The sequence below is a fragment of the Ahaetulla prasina genome, chromosome 2 (genome assembly GCF_028640845.1).
Source record: "Ahaetulla prasina isolate Xishuangbanna chromosome 2, ASM2864084v1, whole genome shotgun sequence".
NCBI classification, from domain to species: domain Eukaryota; kingdom Metazoa; phylum Chordata; class Lepidosauria; order Squamata; family Colubridae; genus Ahaetulla; species Ahaetulla prasina.
The window spans coordinates 36,871,765-36,893,598 of NC_080540.1; the positions used below are offsets into that span (position 1 = coordinate 36,871,765).

A 21,834-nucleotide genomic window follows, 5' to 3' on the forward strand; every position below is an offset into this window, starting at 1 on the left:
AAATGTTTTGTATGCTCTAGTTAGTAATGTAGAGTTTTTGGAAAAGAAGCTGCGTAAAATTAGGTTTACAACTCTTAGAGCCTTTTTTGCTATGTAGTTGCAGTGGGCTTTGGCATTTAGGTCATTTGATATGAAAACTCCAAGGTCTTTGACATATTTCTGGGATGTGTGTGTGTGTGTGTGTGTGTGTGTGTGTGTGTTTGTGTACGCCCTCAGATAACCTGCCATTATTTATTCTTGAACAGGCAGAGCAACATTCTCAGGAAGCAGTTTTTTAAAAAGCGAATCCAATTTTCACTCTTTCAGAGCATATTGTGTTAGTTTAGAACCTAACAGCAGAGGGATTAAGAAAAGGCAGATTTTTATTTGAACAGAAGTAATGCAGAAGGGATTTGAGAGAATAATTAACTGCACAAACTGTGTGAGGCTGAAGGCTGCATTCCAAATCCAGCATCCGGTCATCCGTAATTGGTCTGAGCAAATAAACAAGGATATGGAGATTTACAGAACTGGAACAGAAACCAAACTGCCTGCAGTTGAAACTGCAGCATTGAACAGATTAAACTGCAACCTCACACAAGTCATGTTTCCTGCAACTTTCCTTTCCTACTACATTCTTCCAGTTTCCTAGGCTTTGGGCCTGAACTGTAAGCCCCAGTTGCATGCATTCTCCTCCCTCCCTCCTTCTCTCTATCTCCCACCTCTCTGATTATCTATTCTCTATAGGGCTCCTCATTGAAAACAAACTCCTGATTTCTCAAATTTCTCCAAATCCTGTCCCTTGTCTCCCCATATCTTTAATGTGACTTGCAATTGGCAAGGTAATTTATTCAACTACACAATAACGAAGAAATTTGCATCATGCTTTAAGATACTGTACTTCCTTCTAAGCAGCTATATGGAAGATGTGCTAATAGAAATGGAGAAGCTTAGAAAAAACTGCCCAAGTAAAAAGAAAGTAGGTTGGAAGGTGGCAAGTGAGATAAAAATTGTTTGTTGTTAGTGAGCAGATTTATTTTAGCAAAACTATGGAGTATACATACTACTGCAGGTTCGTGATATACAAAAGTATAGGAAATACTATTGGTTGAAAAATTAGCAACAAACTATCTTGAAGAATATGGAACAATTAAATTAAATTCTCAAGAAATAACCCCCACCCCCCACCCCCATCATTTGTAGAAATCAGTTTTTGGATATAAACATTGAAATATGGATGTCTGAATCTGTGCATTTAATCAAATTTAATGAAATATATTTATATTCACAATGTATGGCATGTGCATTTCCTTTTCCCCTCAATGCTATCTCACTGTGATAATGGTGATGTTAACAGGAGAAGTGAAAAACACCAGGAGCCAAACATATAATCCCTACAGGATCATCCAAGGGATAAAGATTTTCCCAGCTGCCTAACTAAAGGAAACAGGTACTAATATTAAGCAGCAACAATATAGGAAGATCTTAGAAGTGGCTGATCACTTTAGTGGCAAAGGCAACAATTCATACTGCAAAGGAGAAAGTAATGAAAAATCACTCTTGTATTTAACAACAACAACAAAAACCACACCACACAGATAGGCAATATAAAATGACAGGTGATATTAGTGCCACGTTTCTCAAATCAGATGGCACTCAACATCACACTAAAGAAATGCTGAGTATCTTTTGGAATATTAATGGTGTTTATTACATGGCTACATTAAAGCCCTTGGGTCATCTAGTTTCAGAATTTCCGAATTATGCAGGTAATGGTTTTCCCTGCGATACTCCACAGAAATCAAAGTTGGACTTTTGAGAAGCAGGATCGAAAGAACATTTCATGCTTTCAATGTGCTGGAGAAGATTCCTGTGCATCCCATGGATGGCTAGGAAAGTAAGTAGATTGCAGAATAAATAAATGTAGAGTTTTCATTTGAGGCCCAAATGACCAGGCTCAAATTTTGGAGACACAATATGAAATCTCAGCTTTTTGGGGAAGTCCATAACAGCAATAGCACTGAAGGGCCTCTGTGGCTCAGACTGGTAAGACAGTCTGTTATTAACACAGCTGCCTGCAATTACTGCAGGTTCTAGTCCCACCAGGCCCAAGGTTGACTCAGCCTTCCATCCTTTATAAGGTAGGTAAAATGAGGACCCAGATTGTTGGGGGCAATAAGTTGACTTTGTATATAAATATACAAATAGGATGAAGACTATTGCTAACATAGTGTAAGCCACTCTGAGTCTTCGGAGAAGGGCGGGATATAAATATAAATATAAATTAAAAAAAAAAGACTTATATATCGCTTCACAGTTCTTTACAGCCCACTTTAAGCAGTTTACAGAGTCAGCATATTGCCCCCAACAATCTAGGTCCTCATAATGCTGGAAAAGGTAGAAAGAAAAGGGTAAAAAGATATAACCATCAGTAAGCTGAATGCACTCAATGGCAGCAGCAGTGAATGCACTGTTGGAAGACCTGAAGGACCAGGTTGGGCTGAGATTATTCTGGAAAAAAAATCTATCTATGTGATCGCTAAGAGTTGACTACTTGATGGCACATAATAAATGGTTAGGGTTAGGGTTCCGCGTGAGCGAGTGTGCGCTCACAGATCCATTTGCACAAGTGGCAGGCATGTGTACCCACTGTTTGCACAAATGAAGCTGCGTGTGCACTTGCCCACCTGTTGCATGCGCAAGTGCAGCTGTGTGCCCACTCACTACTGCTTCCGCCGCCAGGGGTTGGGGACCCCTGATCTACTTGACAATTTAGCTGTTTTCCCAATTAGAAAACCATAACAGTTATCACAATAGAAACATCTTAGAGCTTGTTGTATACTCTTTTATACAGGAACTTGACCAGGAGCAGAGAGAAGTAATAAAGAAAAGGCATTTGCAGTTGTAGCAGGTTTTAAAATTAAAGCTGAACCTTAATTTTTGTGAAATTATAATCAGAAATTCTATAGATCTAATTTTAAATACTGCAGCTACTGAATGGTTGAAAGTTTGGTTGTGATAGCCCTCTGCTGGTCTATACGCAAATTAATTTTTATTATCTTTTGTAACTAATATGCATAGAAGAACTTGCAAATTTAACCTCTTACTCCACCTTGCCACAATTTTTAACCTAATCTTGTGTGTGTGTGTGTGTGTGTGTGTGTGTTTTCTGTCAAAGCACCTGGTCTACCCCAATATGGGAGGGAGCTTATCTGCCTAATATGCAGGCAGCCCAAGTTCAAATCCAAGTAAGGGTATGGCTAGCTGATGAGAGCTAAATAGCTTGAAATAGATCTATACTGGTCTCACTTTATTTCTTTATCAGCAAAATACACACACACACACACATATGTTTAATACTTACTTATAATTATTTACTGTTTCTATATTTCATCCAGTTTTACAACTGAGTTGACCTCTACAACTTTAAATACAACTTTGACTTCTTCAGCAAATAAATGTATGGGGTGATGAGTAAAGTTGGGGAAAAAACCTATATACTAGGACTTTATTATCTGGAATCTGAAAACTGCACTCACTTCTTGGCTTAGTACGTGGTTCCCATTTCATCATCCCATTTCATCATCGCTAGATGAGAGATAACAACCAATGGAAGAAAGGAAGGGTCAGACAGAGATCAAATTGCAGGAGGAAAACAGTTATACAACCCTACAATATTGTAAACCTTGTCCTCTTCACCTACTATCTCTGATGGACTATCTTTGAAAAAATGCAGCCCTTAGCAGAAAAAGGTTACAGTATCCACACAATAGATTGAGTATGTGAAACTATATAAAAAGGTTTCCCCAATTATAAGACAGGGAAACTTCAGAGCCTGAACCGATACTATGCTCAAACTACTATTGTATTTTGGGGAGGAATTGGTTGGGCATTTAAGGTAATCCAATCTATTATGATAGCTGCCAAGTTGAGATTTTGTTCCTTAAATTAGCAGATGGGAAAAAAAGACTTCTTGCTCAAAAAGAAAAAGCATGCCATCAGATATTAAGTGTAATGATGCTTAAAATGCAGGAAATCAAGACAAGGTATTATTTAATTACAACACGCAACACCAACCTTTGCCTTTCTATTGTAATTGCATGCAACTCTTTCATCCACTTATCAATTAACCCTGCACTGCTTGTTACCCAGGTGCTAAATGCATTCCTTTGAAGTGAGTCCAATACAATTGGGCAGAACTTGCTTCAGTGTAACATGCTCATGAGCTGATAAGGCAGGCCAAAGCATTTTGTTCTACAAGACAAACTCAGTGAATAGCTCTTTCTCACCATTTCGTAACACCTATTAGTTTGGCAAATGAAACAGCACCTTTCCTTTGGAATGAAAAACAACACAAAATCAACAAACCAGCTGTGTTTTTCATGATGCCCACAAATCAGCAGAGTTGGGACTCACTGAAATACATTAAAGTCATTCTGGAAAAATCTAAGATTCGTTTGGGTTAGGCAAGCTATGGCACATTCTCTTTGACTTCCTCACTTGGGAACTGTCTTAACAGATGCGCAATGATGTTTAAAAGTTTGTGAACTCTTCTGAATTTTCAATAATTTTTGCATCAATACGACCTAAAACATGATCTGTTCTACACAATAAAAGTAGATAAAGAGAACCAAATTAAACAAAAATATCATCACAAATGCCCATCCATTTACAATACACAGTAGTTTGAACTGACAATACACGAGGAAGGAAATCTTAATTCTTGATCTGTAGTTGGGATGGCACACACAAGTATTTAGAATATTGCAATTTGTTCATCCTACTTATCCCAGCCAATTGATTCTCAGATTTGTAAATGAAAATCCTTCAGTCCACAAGTGGATTTATTTTGGTGATACCAGTGCAGCGGTGAAATCTAAATTTCTTTCCTACCGGATCTGTGGGCGTGGCTTGGTGGGGTGGGTCATGTGACTGGGTGGGTGTGGCTATGTGATTGCGGGATCAAAAGACAGACACTCACTAACAATGTCCTGCTGGAGCAGGGTTGGACTAGATGACCTCCAAGTCCCTTCCAGCCCTGGATTATCCTCTGAAGCTGCGTCTAGTGCCAGGTTTGTCCTTCCTTCCTTCCTCTCCTTTTTCCTCCCTCCCTCTTTCTTCCTTCCTTCCTTCCTTCCTTCCGTTCTTTCCTTCCTTTTCTCTCTCTCTCTCTCTCTCTCTAACCACCCACCCTCCATTTTTTGCCTACACCCCCCATTTTTTGCCTAGCAGGCTTCAGCTTTTATACCTTTTAAAAAATGCTTTTAAAAATTAAAAAAAAGCCTCTATCAGGCATCTCAGCTGGGATCGTCAGAGCCTCTTTTTAACCCTTTAAAAGCATTTTTTTACAACCGCTTCAGACGAATAGGTTGTTAAAAAAAATGCTTTTAAAAGTAAAAAAAAAAAGGCTCTGAAGATTGCGTGGCTCAGTTGGGTATGGGGGGGACAGGGATTTTTGCTACCGGTTCTCCGCCGTTGCTACCAGATCAGCCGATCCGGTCTGAATCGGGAGCATTTCACCCCTGTACCAGTGGTAGTAGTGGTGGCAGTGGTAATGGTTGAAGCCCCCGTTCCTTAATGCATATCACACGAGAGACAAGGGCAAGGAATTATTCTTTGTTTTCTCTCCTTTCCCTTCTTTGAATTGCGAAAGATTGGGCAGACAACTTCTCCTAGAAGGATGATCTGCCTCCTTACAGATACCAAATCTGCAACTCATATACAAAAGATTGACTTGCGAGGTTTTATGAACTCCCACCTTATATTCCATTACGGGGAAAGTGCCTCTCAAAACAAAAAAAGCTAAAATAAGTGCCTTAACACTTAAAAAGATTTGAACAAGGAAGCCAGATATAAGCACCTATTACATAAAACTGACACTCCTAAATTGCTCCTATGCTTCATTGTTTTCTTGGAAAAACAAAGCAACACAGATCTCTTAGGTGACTCAACCATTTTAACCTTTCCTTTTATTCTCCTATTTTATTTTATTTTATTATACTTTGTATTTTTCATATACCGTTTCCCCGAAAATAAGACCCTGTCTTATATTTTTTTGAACCCTGAAATAAGTGCGTGGCCTTATTGCTCTGCGCTCAAAAGCCCAATTGGGCTTATTATCAGGGGATGGCTTATTTTGGGGGAAACAGGGTATGTAAAACTAGTTAATCACCTGGTTAACTACACTGAAAAATCAGTGTAGCCAATAACTGAGAAATGCAATAATGTAAATCTTTGGGAATCAGAATAATCTAAACTGCTTTGGATGATCTTTTAAGGACTATAAATATTCTGAATAAACATGTTTCCATATATATGTTGTTGTTAATAATCTGAGACAACAAATATTAATGTAAGAACGTGTTATTATACAAGTCACGTTTTCAGTATATCAAGTTCTGAGTTTAGAATAGTCTCTTGTTTATTATTAGAATTTTAAATTATCTCTGATTTCTGTTTCAATGTAATACCTATCAGGGTTCTGACCAATGCCCTAATTAATGCTTTGCAAGAGATGCTTTGCAAGTTGACAATATCCTACCATATAATCAATATAATAGGTAGCTTAATTCCCGAACATTAACCCAAGATAACCCAGTCTGAGCCTCTGGTGGCTCAGACTGCTAAAACAGTCTGTTATTAACACAGCTGCTTGCAATTACTGCAGGTTCAAGTCCCACCAGGCCCAAGGTTGACTCAGCCTTCCATCCTTTATAAGGTAGGTAAAATGAGGACCCAGATTGTTGGGGGCAATAAGTTGACTTTGTATATAATATACAAATGGATGAAGACTATTGCTTAACATAGTGTAAGCCGCCCTGAGTCTTCGGAGAAGGGTGGGATATAAATGCAAATTTTTTTAAAAAAAAGATTAAATTACTTTATTGTGTAATTTCAAGAATTTATTGTATATAAGCATGGATTCAGGTAGAAACATAAAATAGTTACTTTGGACAAAGAAATAATATACAAAATGAATTAAAAACCCTAGTTATTAATCATCTTCAGGAAAACAAATTACCAGATTTCTGAACTATACACATCTATTGTTTATCTTCTGCTTCCATTGGAACATCTGATGATTCTTCGGCTTCTGAAAGCTTTTCATCATCTGAAATATATCCAAAATAAACATTTTTTAAAAATAAATAAGTGTCACAATTGTTTAGAATAGAATAGAATAGAATAGAATTTTATTGGCCAAGTGTGATTGAACACACAAGGAATTTGTCTTGGTGCATATGCTCTCAGTGTATATAAAAGAAAAGATACGTTCATCAAGGTACAACATTTACAACACAATTGATGATCAATATAAATCATAAGGATTGCCAGCAACAAGTTATAGTCATACAGTCATAAGTGGAAAGAGATTGGTGATGGGAACTATGAAACGATTAATAGTAGTGCAGATTCAGTAAATAGTCTGACAGTGTTGAGGGAATTATTTGTTTAGCAGAGTGATGGCCTTCGGGAAAAAACTGTTCTTGTGTCTAGTTGTTCTGGTGTGCAGTGCTCTATAGCGTCGTTTTGAGGGTAGGAGTTGAAACAGTTTATGTCCAGGATGCAAGGGATCTGCAAATATTTTCATGGCCCTCTTCTTGATTCGTGCAGTATACAGGTCCTCAATGGAAGGCAAGTTGGTAGCAATTATTTTTTCTGCAGTTCTAATTATCCTCTGAAGTCTGTGTTTTTCTTGTTGGGTTGCAGAACCGAACCAGACAGTTATAGAGGTGCAAATGACAGACTCAATAATTCCTCTGTAGAATTGGATCAGCAGCTCCTTGGGCAGTTTGAGCTTACTGAGTTGGCGCAGATAGAACATTCTTTGTTGTCCTTTTTTAATGATGTTTTTGATGTTAGCTGTCCATTTGAGATCTTGCGATATGATAGAACCCAGAAATTTGAAGGTTTCTACTGTTGATACTGTGTTGTCAAGTATTGTGAGAGGTGGAAGTATGGAAGGGTTTTTCCTAAAGTCTACCACCATTTCTACGGTTTTGAGTGTGTTCAGTTCCAGATTGTTTTGGTTGCACCACAAGGCTAGTCGTTCGACCTCTCATCTATATGCGGATTCGTCATTGTCTCGAATGAGACCAATCACTGTTGTGTCATCTGCGAACTTCAGTAGCTTAACAAATGGATCATTGGAGATGCAGTCATTGGTATACAGAGAGAAGAGAAGTGGGGAGAGCACACAGCCTTGGGGGGCCCCTGTGCTAATTGTACAGGTATTTGATGTGATCTTGCTTAGCTTCACCTGCTGCTTCCTGTTTGTTAGGAAGCTTGTGATCCACTTACAAGTCTGTTCCGGTACCTGTAGCTGGTTTAGCTTAGTTAGAAGAATGTCTGGAATGATGGTATTGAATGCTGAACTAAAGTCTACAAAAAGGACCCTTGCATAGGTCTTTGGAGACTCAAGATGTTGTAGGATGTAGTGCAGAGCCATATTAACAGCATCATCTGTTGATCTATTTGCTCGGTATGCAAATTGCAAGGGGTCTAAGAGCGGATTCGTGATGGTTTTCAGGTAGGAAAGCACTAGCCTTTCAAAGGTTTTCATGACTACAGATGTTAGAGCAACTGGTCTGTAGTCATTCAGTTCCTTGATGGTGGGCTTCTTCAGCACTGGGATGATGGTAGAGCGTTTGAAGCAAGAAGGAACATAGCACATCTCTAGTGATTTATTGAAAATATGGGTGAAGATGGGGGCCAATTGGTCAGCACAGACTTTTAAGCAAGACTTTTAAGCTTTTAAGTTTAGCAGTTGGTGTGATCATTAAGCAAATCCATTGTTCATATTGTTCACTCTGCAGTAGTTTTTTGCCAAAAACAGGAAGTAACTGGACATTTACTTAATGACCACTACAAAAAAGATCATAAAATCGGGTTCCGATCATATGGTTTTACCACCTACAATCGTAAATGCAGAATTCGATTACAGCCGTAATTTAAAGACGACCTGTAAAGAATGAGGCAGCATAACTTGAGGGTAGAATTCAGAACTCGACATTTAATAAAGATGCTCTGAAAACCTGTGAGTCAATGAAAATTTGGAGGGTCAAGCAGATATATAAAAGGGAGGGAAGCTGAGGAAAACGATGATGTTCTTATATACGGCAGTAGAATTACTTACTTTCCAGTGTTTGCTGAAGCTCATGGATGGTGCTCAGAAGAACGTGAAATTGCTTCCGTCTCAACTCCAGCTGAAGCACAGAAAAGAAATATACTGGAGAATATGGGCTTTTACAGAAGACCCTCTATTCTGAATCAATAAGCTTGTGAGATAAACTTACTTTGTCTTCCACACTTTCTTTGATATGAGACAGATGCTGCAGTTCTTTCCCCAGGGCTTCCAACTGCCTGAGAACATAATAAGTGCATTGTCACTTACTGCATAGTACCTTCACTCATTTTATTTTAATCATTTGTATTGAATGCTTTAACTGTTCAAAATCCCCTAAGTAGCTCATTTGCAAATAATAATGAAATTCTGATTTAAAACAATTAACAGAATCTGAACCAGATAGAACAGCAATAAAATACCATAAACCAAGTATGAAAAATGTCTGCACCAATAAAAAGGCATTAAGAGAGAAAGCAACCTGTCTTAATTTTCTTCTTGGGGGGGAAAAAAAAACATTCCAAAGGCAGATTACTCAACTGAGGATGCCTCATCTCACCTTTAATGGCAAAAGAAGCCATTATTGTAATTCAGGCTTGTACAAAAGCAATTTACTTGAAATGTTCATTGAGAGCTCAAAAAATTAAAGTAGTACTTTCAATTGTGTCTGGAAGTGAGCTCAGCGAAAAGTCAATTTTTCAAGACTACAAAACTAATCCATACTTCAATTTCTGTTATGCTTTCAAAAACAAGAGTAAGTACTATTAATTGGCATACTACCAGCCCCTATACAGGTAGTCCTTGACTTACAACTGTTGGTATAGTGACCGTTCAAAATTGTGATGGCACTGAAAAAAGTTATTTATGAACTTTTTTTCACACTTACGACCACTGCAGCATCTCTAGGGTCACGTGATCAAAATTCAAAGGCTTGGCAACTGACTCATATTTATGATGGTTGCAGGGTCCTGGGGGCATGTGATCACCTTTTATGATTGTTTGACAAGCAAGTCAATGGGGAAGCCAGGTTCACTTACCGTGTTACTAATTTCACAACTGCAGTGATTCACTTAACAACTGTGGCAATTAATGTTGTAAAATGGAGCAAAACTCACTTAACAAATGTGTCACTTAGCAACAAAAATGTTGGGCTCAATTGTAGTCATAAACTGAGGACTACCTGTAATCAGGTCCTACAGAACTTGTAGGAAGAGGTTGGGCTAATAGAGAATAATTGGCCAAAAATTAGTTCTCTTTGTGGAGACCTAAATTAGGGTATTCCCATTTAAGCCCAACATCTTTGCCGCTATATTATAATGTACAAACATTCAAATCTTTCATATTAATATTGATGATGGGACATGTAAATTATTTTGCCATTATTCTCTGATATTTGTACTCTGTAATGCATTTGGTACTTGAGTTCATTTCATACTTACTTCAATGTTTCATGTCTATCTGGATGTTGCTGTATTATTTTAGCCAAGTTATCATATTCTGAAAAGAATAAAATATAGTCCACATTGTTCCAATACCACAAAGTATGACATTTATAATTTAAATAATTTTAAAGTGCGTAATTTTATTTTGTGTGCAGAACTCAAATTTGAAAATCCTTTCTTTTTCTTGTTCTTGTAAATGTTGTACCTTGATGAACGTATCTTTTCTTTTATGTACACTGAGAGCATATGCACCAAGACAAATTCCTTGTGTGTCCAATCACACTTGGCCAATAAAAAAATTCTATTCTATTCTATTCTATTCTATTCTATTCTATTCTATTTTTATTATTATTTTGGGTGAACTATAAACAATAAAACAAAAAAAACCCAATGTAACAGTGAATAGATAATCTCGAAAAGGTTTAATTGGCAGAAACTGGCGAAAAAAACCCTTTCTTTTTTACTTGTTACATAGCCATGCAGCATCAATGCTAGATCCAAGAGATGAAACCAGATCCTTAAAAGAGAAGAGGAATTTTTACTCTCTTTTAAGGAATTCCTGTCTTAAAAATTCCTCAAAAGAAAATTCCTCAGAAAAATTTCCTAAGAAGAGGATTTTTTCTTTAATGTTGTAACTTACTTGCTTGAATCTTGTCCACATTCACTTTCACCCTATTCTAACACTTACAGACTGGGGATATTCAAAAGTTTAGGTGACAGCCAACCCCCTTGTATGACCCTCCTGAAAGATTTCATTGAATAATGTGGGTGACAAGCTAAAATCTTGTGGAACCTGAAAAATGGCTCCTAAGAAATCAAGTAGATATCTCAAATTATTATTTTCTAAATAGCACATGAAGAAATAGTAGTGAAAATATCAACAAGAGCACCTCCACCCCTTCCCCTTTGCTTCCCCACAAGCATTCCAGCAAGATACTGTGTACAAAAGCCACTGAGAGATGAAAGTATGTCCACAAGGACATAATCTATCCTCTTTTGGAGACCAAAACGATTTCCTTGCCATCGCCATGTCTAAACAAAATCAAGATTTCATCTAAGAGATCCTGGAGACTGTAGAAATTCTCAGTCAACCAGGTCAAGGTTGTCCCAAAGATGCTTTTTCAGGAGGCAACTGGACTTTCTTGTTTTTTCTTTTGAAGATTACCAGCTGTCTGCAAGAAATATATATCCTTCCATTCCCCAATATCCTGTCAGAGCTGAGGAAGCTTCTTGGATGGGAAACTAAACATCTTCAAAAGAAAAAACAAGACAGTCCATTTGCCTTCTGAAAAAAACCCTGGAAAGTTCCTCGTGTTCTAAGAGTTCATATAAGAGGTCCTTGCATTCTCCATCAGCTCAGTGAAATACGGGGTAATGAACCCTATCTAACAGTTATTAATATACGATAGATCCACAATTTTTAAGCAAAAGCCTCGCTATCTCTTTTAAGAGGACAGCATTATTGATTTCAGTAGTCTTTGACAAAATGAACGCTTTAGAGATCTTTATATCTGAATAGCTTTGCCAAAAGATTCAGAAATTAACTAAATGCATATGCTGCAAAGTCACTAATTTGTTTGAGGACGCCCAGAATCACTTGAAAGTTAAAGTCCGAAATGAACTTATCTACTCATCATAATCTAGAAAGAAACATTTCTGCTGTGGCCTCCATCCTTTGGAACACTTGATGGCCAGAGGTGAGATCTGCTCCCTCCCCCCTGGCCTTCTCGAAGGGCCTGGCTCCACCCACTGTCTTGAAGCCCCAATAGGGATGTTCTACGTGCAGGGTGATGTGGTAGAGAGAAGATCCCACTCTCTGTGCCATCTATTCTCTCTTCATTTTTAGTTTCTATTTAATTCTGGTTCATTTTAATTGTTTTTATATTAGAGCCCTAGTGGCATAGTGGTTAAAGTGCAGTATTGCAGGCAAATTCTGCCCACAACCTGGAGCTCGATCCTGATGGGGGCTCAAGGTTGATTCAACCTTCCATCATTTTGAGGTTGGTAAATTGAAGACCCAGATTGTTAGATACAATATGCAAATAATGTTTCTACATTGAAAACTGCCCAGAGAGTGCTGTAAAGTGCTATGAGGTGATATATAATCCTAAATGCTATTGCTATCTTACCTTTTTATCATTTTGTAAGTTGCCCAGAGTTGCTTCAACAGGAGATGTGGGGAGGGCATATAAATTTAATAAATAAATAAAATAAAGTTGTCAACTGCAAAGTAAATTTTACCTTGGCGGTTTTTTCGTATCCTTTTCGCTTGAAGAATTTGCTTCTTGCACTCAGCAATTTTTTCATGAGCTGCAGCTATGCTGTTTTCTTCCAAAGTAATAAAATTAACAACATAAATTTATAAATCTCACAATATTACTGAACTATAATTACTCCAATCAGTATGTAGCAACATTACCCAAATTGATTTTAATCTCCAGAACTTTAAATAGATCAAGAAATTAAATATATTGCATTTTCTGATATTGTAATTACTGCCAAAGTACTCAGAACGTTTGTCTGTCTGTCTATGTGTGCTGAAACTAGTTATTTCTATAAAAATGTGAGACAATTAGAAGAATCTGGTTCTATTAGACATAATATAAATGCTTATCGGTCTGTAATCAAAATCTTGGATAGCTTACTATGAAAACAAATTAAACTACTTACAATGAACCAATAAAATGTATTAAAAACTATAGAGTGGTAACAAAAGCAAAATTAATTAAAATGGAATAACTCTAAAGACTTGTGCTAAAAAAATACAGGTTCCACAAAAGTGAGATCAATGCAGCTGCCACTTCTAACATCAAGTCAACATTTTCAGCTAAGAGTGGGAACCAGTGAAGGTCTCGGAATTCTGACATGGTGATTTAGCACCCAGTCAATTATCTGAAATTTCCAGAATATTTTTAAAAGCAATTTCTACAAAATACGGTAGTAGACCAAATGGAAAGTTGCTTGATTATAGCTAATGATGCTCAGATACTATCACAGCTAATTTACTAGCTATGCTAGTAAAAACTTATCTATATGGCTTTTTTTCATTTCTAATGACAAATAAATTAAAATCCACTAGATAGGAACTGAATTTTTTAAAGTGTACACTTTCTTTGTAGCAACCTGAACATTATTTCCATGTGAATCTTCTAGGATGCTATCCTAAGCAAAGACAAAAAGGTTGCCTTTAGCATTTAGCTTTCAGTTTACAAGATAGAAATAAATCCATCTAATCCTCAAGAATAATTGTAAAAAAGAATTATACCTATGGTAATTAAAACATTCTATGGTACCAATAAGTCTTGCCTATAGAACGGCACAAAATATTTGAGGTTCTGCTCATCTGCTCCAATATCTAACTAAAAGCATCTCAACCTGAACCAGCCTTCAGAAGGGGAATGAATAGGGTTAGAACCTCAAATCCTTCATACACCTGATTTGGAATAATTCATTTTTTTAAAGAAGTTTACATTTGACACTAATAATCAGAAAAAATATTATTACCTATATCTTTGTAGATTTTTTCATAGTTTTCCATTTCTCTGAGATTCATGTCGTATACTAGTAAAGTTTTTCCCATTGAAAATTCACATTGTGAAAGAGTGCTGAGCATGCGCTGATACTGAGTATAGCTAAACATCAGAGAAGGAACATATGGTATTAGTAGCTAATCAACAATTCCCAAAGGCACTATCCTTGGTACAACTAGAAGCAAGTTAAAATAAAGTACATTTAGTTTTGTTTTCTCTAAAGGTTCTAACCAAATTATGCCAGCAAATCTGAAGAATGACCCTGTGGCCCACAGACTGAAAGGAATCAGTTTGTGAATCAGTGTCAAAAAAGGAGACTTAATAAGAGTGTGCAATCTTTGATGGTAGTTCCTTGATTGAGGTATTGTTTGCGTCTTGGTTGTTGATCTAATGTTAATCTTAATGTTAATCTCTGCTCATTTGGGTACTGATTGTTGGTGAGGAGGTGTTTCTATACAAGTACAATTCTATAGAGGAATTATTGAGTCTGTCATCTGCATCTCTATAACTGTCTGGTTTGGTTCTACAACCCAACAAGACAGACACAGACTTCAGAGGATAATTAGAACTGCAGAAAAAACAATGGCTACCAACCTGCCTTCCATGGAGGACCTGTATACTGCACGAATCAAAAAGAGGACTGTGAAAATATTTACAGACCCTTCACATCCTGGACACAAATTGTTTCAACTCCTACCCTCAAAACGATGCTATAGAGCACTGCACACCAGAACAACTAGACACAAGAACAGTTTTTTCCCAAATGCCATCACTCTGCTAAACAAATAATTCCCTCAACACTGTCAAACTAGTTATTAAGTCTGCATTACTATTAATCTTCTCATCGTTCCCACCACACATCTCCTCCCACTTATGACTGTATTTTTTATATTACAGTATGACTGTAATCTTGTTGCTTGTATCCTTAAGATTTATATTGATATTGTTTCCTGATTGCTTATTTGTACCCTAATAATTCCTCTGTAGAACTGTATCAGCAGCTCCTTGGGCAGTTTGAGCTTTCTGAATTGGCGCAGAAAGAACATTCTTTGTTGTACTTTTTTGATGACGTTTTTGATGTTAGATGTTATTTTTGAAGTTAGGCAGATCCCTGTTGGTGTACTTGAGTTCTATTGTTAGGCAAAATGGGCATTTCAGAAGAGTCTCAGAGCTGGGTAAGTCTATTGTGAAGGACACTGAATGTTTAGGTCACTGGTTGATAAGATGGAAGGTTGAGATTTCTCTAATTGAAATTCCATTGTAAGGGCTGAGGAGGCTTATATTCTTTGGTTAGATGGGACTACAGAAGGCTTTGTCTGGGGCAGGGAGGGTCAATTTGGATCTGATGGGATTAGGCAAAGAGAGGAATTGGGTTTGATCCTGGCAATACCTTAAGGACAGGGAGGGAAGAAGCGCAGTCTCCATTTTATTTCTTGAGTTTGTTTCTTCCACAACTGCAATACTTGGATAAGTTCCTGCAGTTTGTTAGCAAGATTTCTGGAATGTCTTGCCTACTTCAAGGGCTGAGAGTGTGTGACTGGCCTAAGGCCACTTGCTAGCTTCATGCCTAAGGATGGATTAGAACTCACACCATCCCAAAGGTGCTTTTTCCAAAAGACTACTGGACTTCCTTGTTTTTTTCTTTTCCTGGACAAGTGAACACATTTTTAAACAAACCACTAGCACTCGTAACCATTAGCCTACAACTATCTCAATCCCGAAGAAATGATTAGAAATACAAATATTAGAAGGGTGCCTTGTTTTCCAGCATACCAAATTTCCATCCATCTTAAGAAAAACAAAAAGTAAACTAAATTAAACTAAACAATTTTTTTAAAATGTTAGAAGAATTTCAGGAGTTGGTAGTGATTGCTTCTTGCCCCTAGATATCATTAGATTCTTCAAGGCAACAGACAATGTGAAAACTACTACTGAAATCTCACCATGTTGTGACGTTTTGCTGTTCTTTTTATAAAAAAGTTTATAGCTTGTGGAGGAAGTAGCTCTTGGCAATTTGGTGGACATTATTTTATCTCTCCCTGTACTATTATGAAAACATTACAAAAGCACAATATGTATCCAATGGCACAACCATTAAAACAGTAATGCAATATTTCAATTCCTTTTACAGTCACTATCAGAAGTACAACCACATTCCATAATATAATTATATATCCATAATGTAGCATACAATATCCAGCATGAGGAAACTGGTATCCTGTGCTGAAAGAACAGTCTTAACTAAAAGTACTTAACACTTATATAACAAATAAATAGCAATGATTTACTTATCAAAAGTCAAACTGTTTTTGTCTGATGGCAGTCACTTACTTTTTCTTTTGTAGGATGATTTGTTGTTGTTTTTCTTAGAAATACAAATCAATGCATTTTCCCAGGACATATTAGCTAGCCTGTATCATGCTATTTATCACTTGCTATAAAACCCATTCATTTTATCTACCAAAGCAGTCACCATGTTGCCAAAGATATACTTCAAAACAGGGGTGAAATGCTCCCGGTTCGGACCGGCTCGTGCGATCTGGTAGTGATGGCGGCTACTCGTTCAGAGGACCGGTAGCAAAAATCCCTGGCCCCGGCCCCCACTCCTCTGCTGAGCTATACCATCAGCAGAGGGTTGTTTTTTTTTACTTTTAAAAGCCGGCTTTTCTTCAGCCGAAACATGCCTTTAAAAGTAAAAAAAAGCCTTTGAGGATCCCGCCCCTCAGCTGAGGTCGGCAGAGCCTTTAAACTTAAAAAAAAAAAAATTAAAGTCTCCTCTGGCAATCTCACCTGAGTTCCTCATCAGCAGAACCTTGTTGTACTCTTACTTGTAGAAAACATGTTTTCTACAAGTAAGAGTAGAGATTCTAAGGCACTTACCTGATTACTGATGAACGCATGGCTCTTTTTCCAGCACGAAAGCCCCAGTTTCACTTTCAGCCAGACAGAATCAATTGCTTAGTTAATCTATTTCCTCAGTGATCAACTAATGCTGGCTGGCTTTGCTGGCTGAGGAACTCTGGGAACTGAAGTCCACAATAAAATAAAATAAAATAATAAAATAAAATAAAATATTTGTGCAGCTTTCTGAGATTTGGTGTGTTTCTGTAGTGTTTCACTAACTACACAAACACACAAAATCTCAGAAAGCTGTATGTGGCATTGTGTGTGTGTGTGTGTGTGAGTTGTGTGTGTGTAAAGTGTAAAAGTTGGTTTTTGAGCCTTTTGTGGCTGTGATGTGTGAAGTGCAGCTGCTTTTACACTGTGTGTGAGTCAGTTGTGTTGTGTTGTGTGTAAAGTGTGAAAGTTGGTTTTTGATACCTCTTATTGTTTTTTATACTTTATTATTTTTATACTTTATTGTTATTGGCCACGCCCACTCAGTCATCTGACCACCAAGCCATGCCCACAGAACCGGTAGGGAAAATTTTTAGATTTCACCCCTGCTTCAAAAGTTATAAAGTGTTGTATCATAACTTGTTCCCCTTCGTATATATATTAAACCATTTCAGATACAGGTCATTAGATACAAATTCCATTTTCTTTTTTTTCTTTTTTTATTGAAAAAGTTTTACAACAATTAAATTTTTCCCCCTCCCCCCCTCCCTCCTAAACCCCCCTCCCCCCCCGGACTTCCCGGAGCAAACACAAGGTATAGTTCCTTAAACAAAGCAGTCATACATTAAATTTTTAAAATCTAACACAATTATAATCTTTCTCTCTCACATAACCTGACTTCTTCCATTAAAATCAAAAATAACATCCTTCATTCAAAAGCAATCCGAAATGTCTTAATCTGATATCTATTTTGAATATAATCAATCCAGTTCTTCCATTCATTTAAATATTTTTCTTCTGTTAAATTTATGCAAGCGCAGAATTTAAGGGAAAATTTTTATAAGATGTTTTATAGATGGCATTTAGATCCTAAGAAATTATCATGTATGTATCCAGATATGCAAGCGAAATGTTGGAGATGTAATTGTGATGATGCTACATATTTTCATGTATGGTGGACTTGTAAGAAAATTAAGTCTTTCTGGATAAGAATCTGGTGGATTATGCAGAATGTTCTGAAGAAGAAGATAAAGTTCCTACCGCAATTTTTCCTTTTGGGAATAACAACGGACTGTACAGTCATTGAGACTAAGTTGATTTTGAACTTAATAACAGCAGCACGACTGTTGATTGGACAATATTGGAAGAAAAAAGAATTACCCACAATAGAAGAATGGATATTGAAAGTTTCCAATTTGGCTGAGATGGCTAAAATCTCAGCCTTCTTGAAAGACAGTACTCAAGACAAATTCCATTTTCTATTAAAATGAACACGTGTTAAAGATAACACTGCTGTTGAATGAACTGTTTCCACATTTGATTTACAAATAAAAGACAGCAAAATACCTTTCTTCTTGAGATCCAGAATGGCACCACTTGATGAAACTCTTCACCAGCAAATTAATTCGTCTGTCATCCCCTGCACCATCTCCATCAATCAAAAGTCGCTTACGAATAACTTCATCTAAAATAGCAATAATATTTCTAAAATGAGTCAAATTATCACTTGTCATAGAAGCCTGTCATTAAAAATGACAGAAAAATGATTTTCTTTTCTAAAAAAAAAGTCATTGAGGATTGTTAAAGGTCCTGACTCATTTTATAATAAGGATGTGTAAGACAGAGACCTCCATGGTGATCTTGTTATCGGAACTGGAATTTCTCTGTAGCAATTTAATTAGTTGTTAATTATATGAATAATCAGTTATGAGAACTTAACACCATCATTCTATTTTAATTTTTTTAAATAATCATGACTCGTAGTGACTACATAGAGAAGTCCATGCAGTTTTCTGGACATTTTTGGAAGGGGTTTGCTACTGCCTTCTCAGGGCTGGGAGAAAGTGACTGGCCCAAAGTCTCTACTCTTAGTCCAGTGCCAAACTGGCTCACAATCCTATTCAAAAAAAGTCATAGTATGTTCAATGGGGCTTACATACAGAAAAGTTGACACAGAATTGTAGCCTTCAATATAGAAAAAGGAGAATACAATATATTATTTAAAAATTAACTACAATTTTATTTTAAAAAGTTCATCAAAATTATAAATGTATTAAATTAATTTCAAGCACAGTATTGGGAGGAAAATTAGATCAATTAATCTTTAAACCCATGGGGTATATCTATAGAAGAAGAAAATCTGAAAACAGAACAAGCTATATAAAAGTACTAGAGCTGTAACGTAGGAACAAAACAAAAAGTTAATAATGCATCAATCAGAAGTAAGAGGAAAAAAAGAGTATGTGCAGAAAATCATGATAATTTTAAAGCAAATACAACCAGGCCTGGAAATACACAGGATATGGCAAGGTCTTGCTATCAACTAATATTCTTGTGCAAAAAAAATTCATTAATGATAATGAAAACGGGAAGAATCATATATTTTGCGCAGCTTTAGTATGTAAAGACCAACTGCTAATATGTACAGTAGAGTCTGTATGATTGATAAAAAAGGTAAAAAAAATTAAGTCTCTGATCATATGCAGAGCTCTAAAAGTGATAGACAGGAAATTTTCTATAGACCTTTTTTTCTGAGATATAGAGGTCATCTGACACAGAAATGATTCTGAACTGAAACCATAGGAGATAGAGGCCCCCTAAGATACATGCCATGAAGGCTTTATAGATAATAACTGGCAATCTGAATTGCTAATTCTGAGAATTTGTGCAAGTTGTGGATTGGCATAACATTCCTTTGCCCTATTCCAGTGTCCTCTATAAATAAGTCTCATGTACATTTATAAGAAAGCTATAAAGAATAAGAAAGCTGTAAAGAATAAAAGCTTAAGGCATGACAGTGTATGCTCCAGTTTTTTGGATGGCAAGATCTAAAACAGGGGTTTCCAAACTCTTCAGTTCATTAATTCTTTCCTGAAGTTTCAGGTTGTTCATTTATTATATGAAAATATTTTCATATATAATACTTGGATTAATAGTACTATGAATAACAATAACAATAAGGTGCTTGGGAAGGCCTTGATAGGCAGACAAAAATGCCAAATCCAGTCTAAACATCTGGATGACTGTGCAACAACAATGGACTCTTTGGATAGTCCCATTGAATCTTTAGGGATGATAGTGACCATTTTATGGAAGCCTAATCTAGAATCATCTTCACCACAGCCCAACTTGTTGAATATAAAAACATCACACACGCATTCTTTCTCCCTCCTTTTCCTTTGGGTTTTTCAAATCCCTATGTTTTAAGGTTGCAAATTACTTGCCTGAAATCACGGAACTGTGTAACATTGCCTTTTTAACTCCAAAGGTGCCACATACCCTCATGGCAGAACGGAAGTCATTTTTAAAAAGGAATAATATAAAAACCGCGTAAGAACAGGGAGATGTGAACTGAAGGGGGTGGGGGAAATCCAGATTACCACTAAACGGTAGCGCCGGGTTAGTTCTACCCACCCACCCCTTTCACTGGGATACTTCTTATTTTTGATGTTTGTTATTCGATCCCAGTTTGTGTTTAGCTGAAATTTGTTATAGCTCAGTCTGAGTTGCCTGTGGGCTTACTCGCTTTAGCTAGCTAGCTTTTTTTTATTTTTATTCATTCGTTCATTGGAGTACATATTAGATAATATATATAAGTATAAGCATGAATTGAATACATAAAATGAATACAATTAAAGGGAACATTAGGACAGGGACGGCAGGCAGGCTGGTGCGCTTATGCACCAGGGTGCCTACCGTTTAGCTACTTCTGTGTCTTTTTTTTTTTTTTAGTTTTGCGCGCCGCCCAGAGTCTATTAGCGCTGGTCAACGGCCAATGCATTTTAATAATAATAATAACAACAATACCGTCCACACAGGTCTTCCCTATTCCTGCAGCCTTAACCGTACGATGAGAAGTAAGCGTTCAATTCATATTTCAAACCTCCCCGCCCTCCGCCCCCCCCCCTCCTCCACCATACTCCCCAGCCTGAGTTCACCTACAAGCGAATTTTCTTTGGTTTCTTCAATGAACCGGACCCGATCTTCCGGGCAAGTCCCGCCACCGAGCCCCAAACTAAGCCCCGCGGGCTGTCTTTGCAAAACAACAACAACAAGGCAAAGCGAGGCAAAGCCCAAACCCAAGAAGACCTCGTGGCCGTATAGGATCTGGGGTATAGGATCCGCCACGGAGAGCTACGAGACGCCGTCAAGGCAGAAATAAGCCCGGGAGGATCGGGAGTCTCAAGCCGGCGGGGAAGGGACTCCTAAATCTCGGGGTTGTGGGGTGGAGGGGGGTCATAGAAAAAGCGAATCTACCGCCCTCTCTCCCATTACCATCACCGCGGCTAAGGGTTAAAGCAGCGGCTGAGCCGGGTTGGGAAGGCCGTACCGGCTAAGAGGTGGAAGGTGGCGGGGTGGCTCAAGCTGGGCCCGTCCGGGAAAAGCGAGCGGAAGCAGGCGGCGAGGGAGGACGCGGCCGGCTCCCGGGGTCGCTCCGTCTCTCACCGTCGGTTACAGCTCCCATGGCAGCGGCGGCGACGGCGGCGGTTGGTGCTGCTGCTGCTGCTGGTGGTGCAGAAGCCGGTCTGGGCGGCGGCAGCGGCTGCTGCTGCTGCTGCTGCGAGTGAGGTGGGTCGGACTGAGACGGCCGCTTCCCACAATGCAGCAGCGGCAGCCGGGTGAGCGGCAGCCATGGAGGGGGAGGAGGTGGTGGTGGTGGCGTCGTCGTCGTCGTCGTCGTCGGTGGCGGCGGCGGCGGTTG

At 37.9% G+C, this 21,834-nt stretch overlaps 1 protein-coding gene across 4 annotated transcripts; it reads right to left on the minus strand.

Moving 5' to 3' along the window:
* Positions 1-238: 238 nt before the first annotated feature.
* On the minus strand, positions 239-21,746 carry THOC7 (THO complex subunit 7). Of its 4 annotated transcripts, XM_058174149.1 has the most exons (9): positions 21,579-21,746; positions 18,480-18,597; positions 14,050-14,177; positions 12,787-12,873; positions 10,543-10,600; positions 9,276-9,342; positions 9,116-9,185; positions 7,001-7,090; positions 239-473 (listed from the first exon to the last, which is right to left on the minus strand). In XM_058174149.1, exons 1-8 carry the CDS (start codon positions 21,595-21,597, stop codon positions 7,023-7,025), a joined length of 615 nt encoding a protein of 204 aa, XP_058030132.1. In that variant the 5' UTR covers positions 21,598-21,746; the 3' UTR covers positions 239-473; positions 7,001-7,022. The 4 variants fall into 4 exon arrangements, with proteins under 4 accessions (XP_058030132.1, XP_058030131.1, XP_058030134.1 ...); XM_058174148.1 differs by lacking the exon at positions 239-473 and having other exon boundaries at positions 6,860-7,090; XM_058174151.1 differs by lacking the exon at positions 239-473 and having other exon boundaries at positions 6,860-7,090; positions 21,463-21,583.
* Between the last annotated feature and the right edge of the window lie 88 nt (positions 21,747-21,834).

Coding starts and splice junctions, on each gene's coding strand:
- THOC7 (XM_058174149.1), bottom strand. Junction 12,874..14,049: donor AAAAATCTACAAAGATATAG/GTAATAATATTT, acceptor TTACTTTGGAAG/AAAACAGCATAGCTGCAGCT. Junction 7,091..9,115: donor GCTTCAGCAAACACTGGAAA/GTAAGTAATTCT, acceptor GATATATTTCAG/ATGATGAAAAGCTTTCAGAA.